The 18,520-nt window shown below is 36.0% G+C and overlaps 1 protein-coding gene across 1 annotated transcript; it reads left to right on the forward strand.

Annotated features, from left to right (window-relative positions):
* Nucleotides 1–267: 267 nt before the first annotated feature.
* Nucleotides 268–16,817, forward strand: LOC110812930 (putative E3 ubiquitin-protein ligase ARI7). The gene is made up of 15 exons (XM_022039855.2): nt 268–730; nt 1,682–1,806; nt 2,474–2,579; nt 4,778–4,868; nt 7,638–7,810; nt 9,726–9,830; nt 9,928–10,016; nt 10,276–10,383; nt 10,465–10,555; nt 10,631–10,720; nt 14,677–14,724; nt 15,168–15,239; nt 15,314–15,413; nt 15,513–15,639; nt 16,344–16,817. The coding sequence occupies exons 1-15, from the start codon at nt 557–559 to the stop codon at nt 16,531–16,533; spliced, it is 1,689 nt and encodes a 562-aa protein (XP_021895547.1). The 5' UTR covers nt 268–556; the 3' UTR covers nt 16,534–16,817.
* The last annotated feature ends 1,703 nt before the right edge of the window (nt 16,818–18,520 follow it).

Here is an 18,520-nt window from a genome sequence, read left to right on the forward strand (position 1 = left end):
AGTTCACATCAATAGGGTTCTGATCAGGCACTTTTTTTTGAAATCAAAATCAATTAATAAAATTTGGACTGATAATTTGCACACAGAAGGCTAGCTTGTCAAGCTAAGCTTATATATATAATGCATATTTTATTTTCTCTTGAAAAATTTGGACTGATAATTGACCGAAGTTGACCACCATAGATCCGGACTCGGACCTCATTCAGTCCGGTCCGACCAGTCGGTCCGAGTTTATAGTCAGGTTTTCAACCAATAGAAAACTCCTTACAGAAAACATAAGACAGCGAGCAAACGGCAACAGAGTACTGCCGTGATTTTGTTATTACTCTCGCATGATACTTTCCTTTTTGCGCCTCAACGGCGGACATTATTATATAGTTTCCTATTCCTTTCCCAGAAAGAAAACCCGACCCGGAAACAACCAGAAAACCAAACTGCTTCTCTCCGACTCTCCAAATTCTTTTTCTTCTACAATTTCCCTTGCTTTCTTCCAATCCAAACCCTAAATTGGATAAAACTCTTTTCTGATTCTTCGACTTTACCTTCTTCTGGCCCCATGGATTCTGAGGACGACATGCTCGACGCCAACGACCTCGAGTCCGTCGACGATGATTTCTACAGCGGTGAGACTGAGTATGCTGGTTATTACGACAGTGAAGAAGCCGACCCTGACTACGAGTTCATCGAGGAGGCTGATGATGCCTATGCGATTGCGTCTAGTCGCTCTCAGGTGAATTTTCTATCTTCACTTTCTCTTGCGTGCTAATCTCTTTGCTTTACTTTTCATGATCAACGATCACTGATGAGGCGGCAAGGTTTGGGTAAAATGAAAGAAAGTTTTAGATTCGTTTGCTTATCATAGGACGGAATTCTGTTTTAATAGGGCATTCGGGTTTGTTTGGTTACTGGTTGAGTTGTTGGAAACTGGGTTCATGTGTATTGTTTGAAAGTTTATGCAATCAGCGATGAGGTTGGCTTAATCTATCATTATTCAGCCTCTCTGACTGAAGTTGCTGATTAATTCAGACTGCCTCGCCTCGTTCACAGTTTCTGAGAAATTTCAGGAAAAGAATTGTTTATGCCAGTTAGGTGAGTCTGGTGGCGTACCAACACCATCAGTCATTTTATAGAGATAGAGGGTTCGGTGACATCGTTTTAGTCTCCTTTGGCTGTCAATTTCATTTGAGATATTGTGTAATGATCATACTACAATATTGCCGTCAGTTTACTTGGCTTGATGTTAATCTGGAATCTGGGCAATAGTAATTTGAATTTTTTAAATAGGATTTCACACTGGTTAGGCTAGTAGCACTCCTTTCCTGACTTGTTTTTTCTGGAAATTCTTGAAATTTTCTAGGGCTTGAGTTTTGAAGAATGTTTTCATTGCTAATTTTCTGTTTCAGGTTGCTGTATTGGATATTAAATTTGCATGATTGTGCCTATAATTGAACTAAAAAATTCGGGCACGTCGACAAACCTTGATTTCCTTGACTTGACACTTTTGAAGTCTTAATGCTACATGTGCTATGCATGTGTTTCATTTTTATATCTCTCATGTCTTGATTCACCATTCATATGAATGCTTTCTTTCCATTAAGATTCTTTGATGTTCCCCAGGGCTTGTTTGGTTTATTTATCGTGTTTTCTTAGTGATTTTTACATATGTGGTTTTCTATTCCAGCAAAGTTATTCTGTTTTAAAGGAAGCTGATATAAGACGGCATCAAGAAGATGATATCACGAGGGTGTCTACTGTCCTTTCAATATCAAGAGTAGCGGCAAGTATTTTACTTTGCCATTATCATTGGTAAGGCCTTTTTTTTTGTACTTGTCACGTAATGTTGATGTGTAGGTTGAGTAGTATATTATCCAGGCTGATTAATATATCATCTATTCTTTTATACTTATTTTTGTTGGCTGTTTTTGTCTGGACGATACTATTTTAGGTAATTTATTAGAGGATCTAGTGCTGTATTCCAATTCAAGGCTCATTTGCATTTTGGATCCTTGGATTGGGGAATCTAAATTCTGTTAGTTAGTAGGGCAAGGGCGGATTGTTGGCATAAAAAAGGTAGAGAGATAAAAATTACATGGATAAGAAAAGATGATAGTAGCTCATAACGTTTTTTAGGATTTATGTCATCCATATCTCTGTTATTGACTTCACCAGTTTTCAGAATTTTTAATAAATAAATTGGTAATTTTCTGTTATGATTATACATATACATAATTCTGTTTATCAGATAGCGCCCTGGTATCGTTAGGACTCACTGCAAACATCAATTTTGTGGTAACTGTGGTCCTTTCATGTTGACTGTTTTGATTTGATCATTTTTTGCCAAAGGATAATATATGTTGTGAATCTCTTGGAAGGGATACATTTTTTGGAAACTTTTGCATTTTGTATCTATGTGTCCTAAATAGAAATAGTTTTCTGTGATACATTCATGTTCTGAAGAAATTTAACATTGCAGGAGCGTTAGTAAAGTTCATGATGAATGGTTTGCTGACGAAGAGAGTGTTCGAAGAACTGTTGGCTTGCTGGAGAAACTGATTGTTCCACCTTCAAATGCTAGAGAAGTAAGCTCTTCATGTTTGTGATTGGAGACTGAAGGGCTATTTTTGTACCTTATTAAAGTAATCTTTGGTTATGATTTGCTGTATACTTCTACAGTGAATCAAGGGCTAGTTTTGTACCTTATCCTAATAATCTTTGGTTATTATTCGTTGTTTACTTCTACTATGATGCAAGATGAATTGGACAAATTTGGGTTAATTTGTCCACCTAAAAAAATTTGGGATAAACCTACATATGGGGCCTACATTTCTTAGACATTCCCCCTAAGAAGGGGTTTCTTAACTATTAAAATTAAGACATTATTGCATCACACAACCAAAATAATAAGAGAATTCTCAGAATCATTTATTGTTTTTTAAGTTAAAGTCCTTGTTATTAGGGTCAGAAAACTCTCTCTTTCTCCCTCATTTATGGAGGTCAATCCATTGGCTCTATGCCAACTGCAGTTGTTTGAAGCAAACTATTTTCCTTTCTTTTTGTCAGTCTCTCCTTCTAGGAGATTATTGATAACTTTGATGAGAGGGAAGTTTGACTGGCTGACCCGAACTTATAGGCACTTTTATATCTTGGGCACAATGGTCAATCCACTGCTCCAGTCAGCATCTGCTGGTCGAAGTAAACTCTTATCTTTCTATCATGTTGGTATCTCCTTTTAGGAGATTCTTGATCATTGAACGGAAGTCTCATGATATAATGCTAATTGGAGAAAAATCAACTGTGTCAGTTTAAGTGAAAATCGGAGGGGGTTTCAGATGATGATAGTTTTCTCGGAAGGGGAGGTTGAGTGGTTGATCAGAACCCTTTTGGATTCTTTTGGGGGAATGGTAAAGATTCATGGGTTATAATTGGTGGGAAAGAACCACACTTCATGAGTGGCATTACATGTCAAGCTTGGAGTTAGATGTCTAGCCACCATAGAAAGATCAAAGGAGAGATGGAGGAGGATTTGTATCCTTGAGGGAGTGAAGGCTAACGGATGGTGGAGGATGACAAGACAATATGAATGGTGGTAGGGAAAAGTGGAGACACTGAGTAGGTGATGATTTGTTCCTTCTTGATGGTACATTGCTTTTCTGTAAGCCTGAACCCCTATTTTTATTGAACATTAGATTCTCTTATGGTTACACTTTTCATTCACAAGATTAATTTGACAAAGTTGGAACAGTTCTGATAAGAAAGGTGGATTTAGTCACCTTGGACGGAGTTTTAGGGTGTAAACTAGCTAATCTACCATTGAAGTACTTGGGATTGCGCATTAGGGCCACGATCAAAGATGCCTCTATATGGGACCTGATTGTAAACATATTTTGAATCTAGATTATCATGGTGCAAAAGGAATATGGGAAAGAACAACACTTATGATTGGAAGAGTGAGTTGGTGGTGGTTGAGGAGAAGAATCTTCATAAATGATAAGCTTTTATTTGATATTCACAATGAATCAGGCTTTGAGTGTTTAGAAAATGCTTCCATTCATGTTTCTCTTTGTGTGCTTAACTACGACCAAGAGAGGTATAAAGTTTACTCTATAAATGATGGCTTATGCTTGTCCTCACTATTCACCATATATAAAATTCCTGCAAAGGTGTACGTTAGAGTGCTAATTTAGTGAAATAGACTGCAAAAGTGCGAGGACACCAAAAGTACTTGAGAACTGGTCTAAACCTGTGAAGAGTGGATCTAGAAAAGGCTAAACTGGTTTTGGGTGAACTGAAAAATTCAAATTTGAGCAAACTGGTAAAAAATAAGACAAACAAATTTGGTCAAGGTTAACTTGTTCCCATGTCATTAGGTTAAGAAGGGGCTTGTTCCCATGTCATTAGGTTAAGAAGGGGTTTCTCAAGCATCATATTTAAGGAGTTTCTAAACATTGTAGAACCAAGATATTGAAAAAGTTCTTGGAATAATTTATTGATTCATGGCGTGGTTTCAAAGCGAGATTAAAAAAGTATTTACAATACTTAAATGTGAAATCTTTATCTAACTAATAAGGAATTCTAATATAAAATTAGAACTTGTATTATAAATAAAATCCTAAAGCTACCAAAGATTTAGTCTTATCTATGTTATTACAAGATATTATAATACTCAAAAATTATTACAGGATATTATAGGCTAGCTAGACTTGCAACTCCTAATTGATGTAGAATTTTTAGTTCCTCTATATTCTGCAACATCCTAACGTTTAATTCTCGTGTTTAGCTGACTTGTGGGATCTGCTTTGAATCCTATACTCGTGATAAAATTACTTCAGCTGCTTGTGGTCATCCTTTCTGCGGTTCATGTTGGAGAGGTTCGTTTTCCTTCTCATCTTTTTTCTATTTCCTTATTCAATCTTGATATCATGTCTTTCCTTTTTCCACCCTCTATAAATATGTGCATAAACCACGATTTATTCGTACTGATGCAACATTGTGTTTTAAGCCCCTTTTTGGAATTTTTGTTGAATATAGCTCATGTTTTACATGTAATTTGTTTTTTGAAATAAAAAGTATAGTGTTAATGAGCACTAACGAGGTGTAACCTGTATACAAAATTTTTTACAAGTATGAAAAATGTCAAATTAGATTTCTTTAGTGGTCACAAGTCTAAAGAGAATGATCCTTTAGCAAAAAACCTGGGGTGTGTAGTCGTGTCCTTAATTCTATTAAAAGATAATTCTATACTCTTAAAAACTCTAATGTTTCTCTCTTTTAATATAACCTATTAGTTAGCAAAGAGATAAGATCTAGATGCTTCGTATACCGCTTATCCCCTTGGTTGCCTCTCCATGCCCAATTATCTTCTTTGACCTGTCCAGCTAAAACCCAATTCACGCGCAATAGGTTTCAAGCCAAGCACCTAAGTTGATGGGGCACAGGACAACAAAGGAGGTGCTTGACAGTATCTGCTGCTCCCTTGCACACAAAATCATCCATTCACAATGACCTTCTCCTTTTTAATGAGATTGTCTAGAATTAGAATACAACCTATTGTCGCTTCCGAAGAAAAAATGCCACTGCTCTTGGTGATGCCTTAATCTTCCAAATCAGGTTGCATGAGAAATCTTAGATAGTCCTCTCATCCCTTCTCAAATTGGTGTAGTATGACTTTATGGAAAAGACTCTTTGTGGACTAATATTCTATGACTGCTCATCCCAGGCTGTAGATAGTCTCCCATGTGATGAAAATTTGTTCTGAAATCCGAAAGGGCACCATCTCCGAGCAATACATTTTACTCCAAGGATAGAGGGAAATAATATGAAGTGACCATTGAAGTAGCTTTTGAACCATGCTTGGCATGAGTATGTGACAAGGGTTGATACTAGGAATTGGTGAATCCTAGAGAAACTTGGACTCTCCCGAGAATTTGACAAAGTTCATCTTCTTCATGATAATGACAAATCCATCAATCAAATCTATACATAATGGCTCTAAACTCTTCCGTATAAACCCTCGAGAATTTTTCCCCCAACCTTTCATGGGACTTGAGCACTACATGAAGTTTCCTGTTATCACCCACAGGAAATCCAACCTATTCTTTCATTCTTCAAAATCTCTCTATAGCAAATCTCTCTCCTCTTCCTTCCCTTTACTATAAATGCACGTGAACATCCATTGGCCTCCATTTGATTTAATTTCAGAAACACATGAAATAGCATATTCGCCTCTGAAAGTATTTCCTATCTGCAATATGCTTTCATTCCATATTACCAATATACACCTACCACTCTGTTTGCTGGTTATTCCCTCCAATTCACTTCTCTACATTTCCATAGACATAAGCTAGCTTGATGGGCAAAGTCTCCATTTGTTTTTGGAGATAAAGTACATCAAGTTTCCATCTCGATAAGCACCCCTTAACTCTTGCTCGTTCTTTTAGCCTCATCCAATCCTTATACATTCCACCAATATTATTTTATGAATCATAATAATTCAATGATCACTCCACCTTTGTCTGCACTCCCTCCCATGTTGATCTTTTCATAATTTATCAAGTTATGTAGTCTTCTTAATTTCCTCTTCCTTCCCACCCCTTGTCTTTTATTATTAGTGACTTCGGAGTTCTACTAATTGCCTTCTCTTACATTCCATGATTGATTTTACAAATCATAATAAGACTCATTTTGAAACTTCACTTCTACCTTCTTCGTCTTTCTCCACTTCCATCACAGCCAGCTCTCCCTCCCATTTTCCTCTTCTTTCCTTTTCTTCGTCTTCCTTTCTTCTCCATATCTTACTATAGGTAAAGGTGTCGATGCATCTGGACAGTTCTCCTGATAACTTGGCAGTGGCAAATAATTCCTTCTTTCTTATCCAGACTTCCTAGAAGCCGCAATGACATAAATCATCCCTCTCTTCCTGTTCTACTGACCTTGCTGCTTTCTCAAAAACTGTCTCACCATCTTCATAGGTCAAGAAGCCAGAATCCAGGGCATACCTTCCTTCTTCCTCTTTGCGATGTTTACATCTAATATAACTAAGAACTAATGTTTCTTATATCTCAAAAAAAAAAAAAAGAACTAATGTTTCTTACTGGAAAAAGAAGTTGCACTAGAACTAATTTGATTTTATTTCATAAGTTTTCTTTTTTCTTTCTTTCTCCTTCTTGTAAATAACTTTCAGGCTTTGGTGCGCTTGGGGGGGAGTTTGTTAAAAGGAAAAATGTGTAACGTTAATTCCTTTGACTATTTTTGGATGGAGTGGAAGAAGAGAAATAGAAGCATTTTTGATGGGGTGAAGAGTTATATGTCGAATATTAGGAATAGATGACTAAATTGTTTTGACTCTTTATTTTTGGGGCATGACATGTATACGGTGTGAGGATCATGTCATAGATAGTCTTACTGAACTGTAAATATCTTTTGTATATGGGTTGCACCCCTTTGGTGCTATAGATTTAATATACTGTTTATGATTTTTATTTCAGAAAAAACTTTTAGGCTTTGGAATTTTGATATTAAGTGATGCTGTTGTTTTTTTTTTGCTTTATATGTTGGAATGTTAGCCTTTTCAATGCCTCATAAAATTTTAGGAATTTTCTAAAAATACTATTGGCCATACTCTTTGTGCTATATGATAGGTTACATAAGTGCAACCATTAATGATGGCCCGGGATGTTTGTCGCTGAGATGTCCTGATCCATCTTGTTGTGCTGCTGTTGGTCAAGATATGATAAACAGAATGGCATCAGATGAAGACAAAGAGAAGTATTCGCGTTATTTTCTTAGGTCTTATGTTGAAGACAATCGAAAGGTATATTGGGGATTGAAAACTCTCGACTTGTTCATTACCTTTTGCACTTATTAAAATATATAGTCTTATGGCATTTCTTTGTTCACACTTAAGTTATCAATCAAGGCAGAATTTTTTTATCCAATTGGTGCTGAAAATTGTGAGATCAAAAGTTGTTTTTTCTTTTCTTTTTTCCCATTTTTTTGGTGTAGCTATGCATGTATTGCATGTAACTATCCTAGGAGGCTTTCATGTCATAAGTTTTATCCTAGTGAAGAAACAAAGGTTTGACTGGCAAATTCTTCTTCTTCTTCTTCTCTCTCTTTTCTCGGATTGGTGTTCTATGCTAATCCCAGCTAGTTGGCTTATTCTGCCAAAAAAAGGTTTCTGAATGGATGCTTAGAAGTATTAGAAAAGTGAAGCCTTCCGTTTACTTTTCCAAATATTGGGCGGATGCAAAAAGATATTTGAGAAGTCATTAAATTGCTGGGGTTGTCTTATGAGGGAATGGAAGAACTACAGTTTGATTTATTCAGAAGTTTGGAGGAGTGGAATCAGGAGAAGGATAGTGGGCAGAGTCTCTGGCACTTGCATAAAGGAACTAATTGCTATCATGGAAGATTTGAATCTCATTGATCTCCCATTGCAAGGTGGAAACTTGACTTTGTCCGACACCAGAGAATCCTTCATTCTCTCCCATTGTTACTTGGGAGTATCGGTTGTTCGGTTAATGGTGGGGGGTATTGGTACACAAGATTGGAAGGGGGTTAGGCTAATAATTGATATGATATTTTTATTTCAAGTTTGGTTGAACCATTTATTTGGTTTGATATTAGGGTTGATGTTTTTAAATAAAAACTTAGACAAATGTTGGTTTAGGAAGGTTTATATATATATATATGTATTTCTTTTTCTTATATACTTAATAGTCAAATATTAGATATTATATTAGATATAACCAAATTAAAACGAAGAGCACACAAAGGTGTTAAACTACTTAAAAGATAACTATCTAAATAAGTTCAAAATTTTGACTCTTAAACGATGAAGTTAAAATTTAAACCATGGAATGCAGAGAGAAAAAATTAAACATAACAGACCATATGCTTCTCAACCAATGAATTCCATCTCATATCTTCCAATTGATAAAACCCACAAAGTTTGTATTATCCGGATCCACATCCCATTTTCTATAGGGTCTAGCTATGGAACTATTTTGGTTGGAGACGAATATTTGAGTGGATGAAAACCAACTTGTCAGCACCCTGTCTATGTCAGCTTATTTATTTTCACATTATTTATATGAGTTTATGATTCGAATTCTATCAGCTGAAGAGTTGCTTATTGTTTGAGGAGAAAATTCCTCTTTTGCTACCTCTGCCAAATCTGGAGTTTGTGACCCATATTTTGGCCACTAATCTACATGTGCCATAGAAGATATATTTGTTTGAGCTGCTGCTGGTGGTGTAGAAAAAAAGTACGATATCTTAGTGGTTTGATGCTCTCTCTCTCTCTCTCTGTTTCTAATTAAGGTGGGGTTTTGCTCCATCAATCCCATTGTAATAAAAATTCATGTCTCTTCCCATATTACTCTCTCCTTTGATATATACAAATAGAGTCATTAATTTTTTGAGAAGGGGTTTAAATGAATTATATTACATTAAATAAGTAAAAAGGACGAAGAGTAGTTCGTGAGGAGTGTTATGCATGTACTTTCTCTTTAATTCTACTTATGTTGAAGAAGTGTGCTCTTATACACTAGGTTTCTTGTGATATTTATTCGCTTTTGCATTGACTAATTTTGTTAATAGCCTCCTTTGGTTTTTTGTACTGAAACTTTGAATGGGTGAATGATCTTCTATTTCTTGTTTTTCTTTTCCTGTTTATCTTGTGCTTTTCACATTCTTTTTCTAATCTTTTTCCTTCTTGCTGCTAGACCAAGTGGTGTCCGGCTCCAGGGTGTGAGTTTGCAATTGATTTTGCTGCTGGTAGTGGGAACTTTGATGTTTCTTGTCTTTGCTCGTATAGCTTTTGTTGGAATGTAAGGTCTTGGTTGTCCAAAATATTATGGTTTTAGATTTTAATCTAAATTTTTTACTGTCTGATGGATGATAAGCAACGTTGAACATAAACCGCAGTGCACTGAGGAAGCTCATCGTCCAGTTGATTGTAGCACTGTTGCTAAGTGGATTCTGAAGAACAGTGCTGAATCTGAAAACATGAATTGGTATGGTTTATATTTTATGTATCTAACGTATGCTTTTGTTCTTGGATTAATTTTTCTTCTTCCAAGTTATAGCGTATAAGGTTCCAGATGAATATTGGCAGAACTTAACAACTTTATAGCCTTCGATTGCTGCTTCATGAATGCTCTGATATGTCCTCTGTGCTGCTTTAAGAATTTAAGTTTAAGAGCATTAAGTACACTTGCTGATATGTAAACTGTCTTGCTAAATCCTGTCAATTTTATATCTGTTGGAACTTAGGATCCTAGCTAATTCAAAGCCTTGTCCCAAGTGTAAGCGGCCAATTGAGAAAAACCAAGGGTGCATGCACATGACGTGCACTCCACCTTGTAAATTTGAGTTTTGCTGGTAAGCTTTAGCACATGTAATGAGTTGTTTATTTTACTCGTTAATTTGCAGTAGTGTGACTTATAAGATGTATGAATGCAGGCTTTGCCTTGGTGCATGGTCAGATCATGGTGAAAGAACTGGTGGTTTTTATGCTTGTAATCGGTATGAAGCAGCTAAGCAGGAGGGAGCGGTAAGGGACTATACTTGTTTGGTAATTTTACAAAACTTCTTGGTTTACGGATGATCATCTTTTGGTTGCCTCTAGTATGATGAGGCTGAGAGAAGGCGAGAGATGGCAAAGAATTCTTTGGAGAGATATACTCACTATTATGAACGTTGGGCTAGCAATCAATCGGTATGCAGAGTCTTCTCCTACATTTATATTTTGATTCTCTTCTCTCTCCATCCTTGTTGCAGAATTTTTCTTTTGGTTGTTGCATATATTTTTAGCTTTTTGTTATTCCCTGGTTCCAAGATTTTTTTTTTTCTTTTGTGTTGTTGCTTTTCCATTGTAATAATCTAATGTCTCCTTACGCATAGCTGTGCTTACAATAACATTAATCTTTCATCCTCCTTTTGGGAATTAAAAGTTCCCTAGTGTTAGAGTTGCTCTGCTGTCCTTTGTAGAATCAATACCAATTATTTGCTTCAGGTATGCAGACACATGTTTCTCTTTCTTTGATGTGTACTTCATGTGCTTTCCTAATTTGAAATATAACGGTGGCTTATTTTGCATTGGGACATGGCCTGGAAGGTTTGGGGTAGATTTTTCTTCTCTTCATTTGTCTTAGCCTGGTTTTGCTTTGGAGATTTTTGTTTCTACTATTTGTGGTTTTGGGAGGAGTAAGGAGCACTCAACACTTCAGAGACGGGCTATCTGTGCTTGTCTTAGGCTTCTTTGGTTGAGAGGATTAAGGAAATTTTAATTTCCTTTTTTATTCTGTTATGATATTTGGGGTAGTCATTGCACACTCAGCATGTCTTTGGGCTAAAGCACATGGTTTCTTTAGATCGGTTCCTCATTGTACGGTACATATGGATTGGGTTGCAACTTGTATTAGCACTTTTGTTCTTTGATTTTCTTTGTTTTTTTTTGTATGTTTTCTTTCTGGAGGATAGCTTATCCTCCTGTAAGTTGTATTTTCCATTGCTTCATCTTATCAATATTAATTCTTCACTATAAATGAATGTGAATGCTCAAATCCACCTCCTTACTTGACCTAATCCAGTCAATGCAGCAGAAATCCTTTCATTTCTTTTTAGAGAGAAACAGAAAAATAACATATGTATATATACTTAGTAATCAAATGAAATTAAGGTTATAGAAAGATTAAATGAGCTGATTGAAGATCATTTTCTAAACAGAATCCTTCCCAAGTTTCTCCAGTTGAAGATCATTTTCTTAACATAATCTGCTTAAAGCGCTTCAGACTTTCTCCACCAGTGGTCTCGTTGACTTACATGGTCCCATTGACCTACAGTGGTCTCAGTTATTAACTTTTCATTACATTCATAAAACAATTTGGAAAATAATGGGGCATAACCGGCAGAGAGTGCTAGAAAGGAACTCAGCTGGGAGAAAATAATAATTTTACTGCTAATGTACTTGAAATAATTGCATATCTCGGGATGGTCTATTGGTTGAGATAGTTCTAACCGTATTACACAAGTCATAATGGTGAACTTGTATGAATCCAACTGAAAATTTTGAGCTTATTAGCTGTTTAAGAATTTCTAAATCCGCCAAGCATCTCAATTTTGCAGTTTTAGATATAGATTCTGTTTGCCAGTGCTGAGGTAAGAAGTTTATATTGTGTTTAAAAAAAGATTGTTTAATTGCCGTGATTAAAAGCCTGATGTTATCAAAAGCAAGTAAAACGCTCAGTAAATAATCTACCATAAAATATTATTGAAGGTGCTGTGTGTTATATTGTGTTTAATAAGAGTGGATTCAAATCTATCATGAGAATAATTAAATTGGTGGGGTTTTCCACAGTGTCTCCACCTATTTGGAGGTACCAATACCAATAATTTTTGGTTATTTTCAGCTTCTTTATGCTATGTTTTGTTACAGTTTTGGTTTGTCTATTAGAATCTTAGATATAAGCTGTTATCATGTCTATCAGCATGGTATGGGAATTTGATTATAGCAAATGATCGCTAAGATAGTAACAAACTATGGCAAAAATAGTATGAGATAAAACCAAATGGTAGTGGAAGATACCTCCAAATGGGTGAGGTACCATATTACTTTTAAAATTATTTTATTTTAAGGAACTTTTTTGTTTTTTAATAATTTCAAATATATATTTATTGCAAAGCAATTGATTCAAGCACAATTGACTAAATAACTTTTAGACACAAATGACAGACCCTTAAAAGATCAAGCTTAAATTATTGTTTGAAGTGTTCATGAGTCTACGGAACTTAAGAATCACATTCTGTAAGTTTGGGGCATCACCAATAATTTTTGGTTATTTATAGTTTATTTATGATCTGTTTTGTTACAATTGAAGGCTAGTAGGCTAGTAGGGAAAGTATCCTAGCTATTGATAAACTGAGGAGAAGAGGGATGGTCCCGGTGAATGGCTGCTTTTTGTGCAAAAGGGCTGAGGAAAGCTGTAACCATGTGCTGCTGTGGCGTCCGAAGGTGTATGAGCTGTAGACCGCAGTGTATGGCATGCTGGGGATTAATTGGGTGGTGGCTAGGTCGGTCAGAGCAGAGTTGGGGGCTTGGGAGTATCTGTGAGGGATAGATGTATGTTTGCTGTATATCCCACTTACCATTATGTGGATTGTGCGGAAGGAAAGGAATAATAGGGCTTTTGAGGGGATTGATGATGTTAATGGTTTTGATGTTCTTAAGAATAGATGGTTTAGGACCCTTGATTTTTTGTTGTTGGGTCACCCTCCATTGATAAAGGGGATTTAGAAACTTTTTTGCTGCAATGACTAACTTGTAAATTTTTCTACATGGATTGCACCCCCTTTTCACATTTTTGGTTTGTCTATTAGAATCTTAGGTATAAATTGTTATCATGTCTATCGGTATGTTATGGGTAATTGATTGAAAATGATTGCTAAGATGGTATTGGTGAGGTACCAATACCCAATACTATAGACAAGATTTGGTCTATTTATAAGATTGGAGGTACTGATACCTAATAATTTTTGGTTATTTATAGTTTACTTATGCTATGTTTTGTTACAATTTTGGCTTGTCTATTAGAATCTTAGGTATAAGTTGTTGTCATGTCTATCTGCATGGTATGGGAAATTGATTATAACAAATGACCGATAAGATGGTAACAAACTATGGCAAAAATAGTATGAGATAAAACCAAATGGTAGTGGAATATAATTAAATCTAGTGAGGTACCAAAAACTCCAAATGGGTGAGTTACCATAGAATCGCTCTTAAGATCGCGTTATTTTATTTAAGGAATTTCCTTTTTGTTTTTTTAATTCAAATTTAGCAATGCCATTGATTGAAGCACAATTGACCAAATAACTTTTAGACTCAAATGATGGACCCTTAAAAGATAAAGCTTAAATTATTGTTGGAAGTGGTCATGAGTCTATGGAACTTAGGAATCACAATCTGTAAGATTGGGCCGTCACTATTTCTACCATTGAAATTCTCTTGAGGAGTGTTTCACTATTCAAATTCTTGATATCATCATCATTAACTGGGCTGGCACGTCCTTATCACCATGTCGTGGTTGAATTACCCTTTAACGCAAAGACTTGTAGACATTTTTGGATCTCCAAAATGCAAATTCAAGTAGTTAGTAGTCCGCGACAAGCCTTTCTATGGAGCTAAATAAGAGAATATCTTTCTTGTTAGTGGGATTGAGGTGTCATGTTTATATTTTTTGCTTTAATTATTATAGAAGTATGTGTATAATTGGAAAATAATTAAAATCCATCAATGCTTTTATTTGCTCCCATTGGAGCAAATTTTTTTAGTTTCATAAGCAGGGTAACGTTTTGAGAAAAGAAGCATATAAAAAAGCAGAACCACAGGGAACTATCGTAACATCTTTAGTTACTGGGGATTTTGGTGAGAGATAAAATCAAAAAAATTTCTAATATTTTTGTCAGTAGCATTTAACATCTTTAATTTCAGAGGATATTGGTGAAAGTACAATCAAAAGATGACTGTCGGCATGAATTTCTTATATTGTTGTCAGTAGCAATTAATTTTTGTTGTAATGTCTGTCAGTTATTTTTATCATTTTATTTTGAACATTATCCATATATGTGAGTTATATTCCAATGATCTGGATTCTTCCTGTTCTTGTTTGGCAGTCAAGGCAAAAAGCTCTTGCAGATTTACATCAAATGCAAACTATACATGTAAGTTTGCTCTACGTGATAACTTTTTGTAGTTGAATGTGGTGACTAGTTTTTTGAGTTGTATTTGTCAATGATGTTATTTTTGTTTCTAACTTCCGTGGAAATGTTGAATGCATATTGTGTAATATTTTTTTTTTGTGCATTCCTAGTGGCAGACTTCAGAATGGATCTTAAATTGTTTTTCTATCATTCTTTGCTATATTACATTCAGTTTTGTTCAGATTATGCATTTCCTCAAGAAAATATGTTGGAATGATATATGTATTTTGGAACTGGCGAAAGAACAATAAAATGCAATATTATGCGTAGAGGTGCTTTAAGAATTGTCAGATAGCTGAATGTATTCACTTCATAGTATAGTGCTTAATGGAGTTAGCTTTATTCTCACCAAGGGTGTTTCAGTGGTATTGAAGGTTGCTCAATAAGTTTCTTGCATTTTGCAGCTTGAGAAGCTTAGTGATGTACAGTGCACCCCAGAATCTCAGCTCAAGTTCATAACAGATGCTTGGCTTCAGGTGAGACTGTTGATAGTGCTGGTAGTGTTTTCTTGAATGAGAATATATCATTAATCCATAACTCTACTTTGCAGATAGTGGAATGTAGACGAGTTCTAAAGTGGACCTATGCATATGGATATTACCTACCTGAGCATGAGCATGCAAAGAGACAGTTTTTTGAATATTTGCAAGGTATATACCTATCTGTGTGTCTGTGTAGAGGGGTTTTATGTGTATGATACTTTTTTTTATCATTTTTTAGGAAGTTACCATGTTTACATTTTTGGTCAGGCGAAGCAGAATCTGGTTTGGAAAGACTTCATCAATGTGCTGAGAAGGAATTGCAACATTTCCTTAACGCTGAGGGTCCATCAAAGGAGTTCAATAACTTCCGCACAAAGTTAGCTGGACTTACGAGGTACTAAAGGCAAAATAACCACTAAAACAGTAATTAACAAATCTATTCTTGGATTGACTTTCTTCCTCTGCATCTAAAATCAACTCTTCATATTGTGACTGTAGGAACCTATATCTGTTAGTCAGTGGACTTTGCTTATGTTAGGGAATCAATGTAAAAGAGTCATAGACTTAGAGCCAGCAGATAGTGGGGTCTTTCTTAGATGAAGGCCTTGCTGGCAGTGTTTACATCATTATCTTACGGCTTTAGTTGCAGCAATATCGAGATTTTTATGGCTTTTTAAAGGGTTTATTTGAAAATTAATAAACTACTTCTATGGAATTTATTTTGAAATCCACAAGTTCAATATGGAGATGGTGGAAAATCTATTAAGATTATGAAAATTGATCTTTAGAATCCAAGTGGAATCTACTTTAAATTCTATCGAAATGGTTATATTTAAACTAAGCGCCTATCACTTCATCAACATATAAAATTAAGTTATTCCAATAAAATTAAGTTATTCCAAATGTAATAAGAAAGTATGTTGATAACATCATTCTTCTTAGGTTTCGAAAATTTCCAGTGGACAGAAATGTCATGAACACACTGATGTGTGCTAGCATCCTTGGGTGGATAAATATATATGACTAGTAATAAGAGTATCATGTTATAAAATGGACAGCTATTTCATTTGATTTGTTTATATATTTTGCTTGTGACAGTGTGACGAAAACTTACTTCGAGAATCTGGTGAGAGCTTTAGAAAACGGCCTGGCTGATGTGGACTCCCATGCGGCCTGTAGCAAGACGACAGCATCAAAAAACATAGGTGTTAGCAAGGGGAGGGGTGGTGGAAGGTCGCGGGGAAATTCTAAAATCGGTGGTTCCAGCAGAAGTATAGATGACAATTAGTCTTTTTTTCTGAGTAGTTCCAAGGTGTGCCAGGAAACATAGACTTGCTTGAACCTTGGAAGAAAAAAAGACGACAGAATCTTCAAACTTGAAACAAAAGTGTTGAAATGGGAGGATTCTTGGTCAATTTTCTTTTTTTCTTTTTTTCCTCCCTTTTTCTGCTGATCCTTTCTCCAGGAGGCTGTTCTAGGGTCTTAGATATATATATATAGGATATGTCGGTGTGGATGTGGGTGTATATATATATATATCATTATCTATTTATATATTGGATGCTTGCAACATGTTGCCTAGTATACCATTTTGTGCATCTGCATTATCATCCTTGAATCCCTGCAAATAAGACTTCTTTCTCTCTTACCATCCCCTGCACCTTTGTGGATAATCTTGTTAAAATTCTTTTTTCAACACCACCTAACTCTGTCCGGACAGCAGTTCCAGACTTTGGAGCTGTATTATTATGATTATGATTATTATTATTATTATTATTATTGTATTAGACTCTTCCTATCATATAATTCTTTTCAATACATTTAAAATTTGTATATAAGATTTACTATTATAAATCTATGAGGGATTAAATAAATGGTTATATAAATTATCATGGTTGACCAAATTGTGAAAATTCGATTACTGTCTCCTACACGTCTGAAACTAAATCTATTGAACTTTCCCACTCTTTCTCCTCAACTTGAAGTATTAGTGCTGATAATTTATAAAAATTTAACACGTTGCACGCATCAAATTGTATTATTAATGTTTTGAACAAGTCCAATATTTTGAAACATGAATTGACTGTAGTAAGGGTTTCAAATATGGTCTATTAATCAAAGTCTTAACACCATAAATAAGTTCTGCTGCGTTATTTAAACCATATAAAAACACTATACCAGTATAGTAGAAATTTTAAAATTTTCCAAATCAAATTGTATTAACATGTATGATAAATCTTATATGGTCATAATTTATTTTTCAAAATAACAAAAAAAAAAAAAGTAATTTATGAGTAAATGAAGATAAATTATAAAACATTTGATTGGATTTAATACAAACTAAAATTGAATAAATCACACGGAATGAATGGAATGGTATATTTCCTATAATACCCAGCTTGTAATGCCCGGAAAATTTGAAAAATTTGTATTTTATTATTAAATATTTTTATTAAGAAAAAAAAAAGAGCGCGCTACGTCAGCAGCTACGTTAGCAGACCCAGTCAGCAGTCTTGGTCAACCAGGACCTGCCACGTGGCAAGATCACGTCGACCGGGGACGGACTACGTTGGCGATCCGCGTACGCGCGATCGGACGGCCCAGATCAAGCGTGCGCACGGACGGCCCAGATGCAATCGCACGGACAGCCCAGATTCAATAAAAAACGGACGGCCCAGATTAAATCAAAATGGACGGCTGAGATCAAAAGGCAAAAGGGTATAAATAGAACCCCCACACCTGACCACAAAAACCCTAGCCGCCTGCCCTCGCCGGAGAAGACGAACCAGACGCCGGAGAAGTTGGCCGCCGCCACCCGCCACCGTACCGGGGAGATTTCCGACTGACTGATTGAGGTAAATTTCATACCTCCGACTCGTTTTTCCACGCTGATTTCCCCTGTGGCCAAATCGGAACCAAAATCCTGACCAAACGGCAGGAAAACACGGCCAAAATCCAGCGGCGCCGCCGCGCCCCTACTCAGTTTTTGCCTCCGATGAGACCCTTCCCGGCCTCCTTTTGATGCAATTTTTATATCACCGTGATCACCATTCTTTTCTCTACAGGTTGATCGGAGCCGAATCACCAAAACACGAACCTCACCGGAGAGCCGCCGCACCCGAGTGCACCGCCGCAGGTAAGCTTCGGTTTTCCGTAATTTTTTGGCCCCCCGAGGGCCCTAGGGTTGTTTTATCGCAAGAACCGATGCAAGTGTGGCCGAATTCGGCCGGAAATGGCCGAAAACGGCCAACCCGAGGCGAATCGCCGTCGCCGGA

The sequence above is a fragment of the Carica papaya genome, chromosome 3 (assembly GCF_054855325.1).
Source record: "Carica papaya isolate Zhongbai chromosome 3, ASM5485532v1, whole genome shotgun sequence".
NCBI lineage: Eukaryota > Viridiplantae > Streptophyta > Magnoliopsida > Brassicales > Caricaceae > Carica > Carica papaya.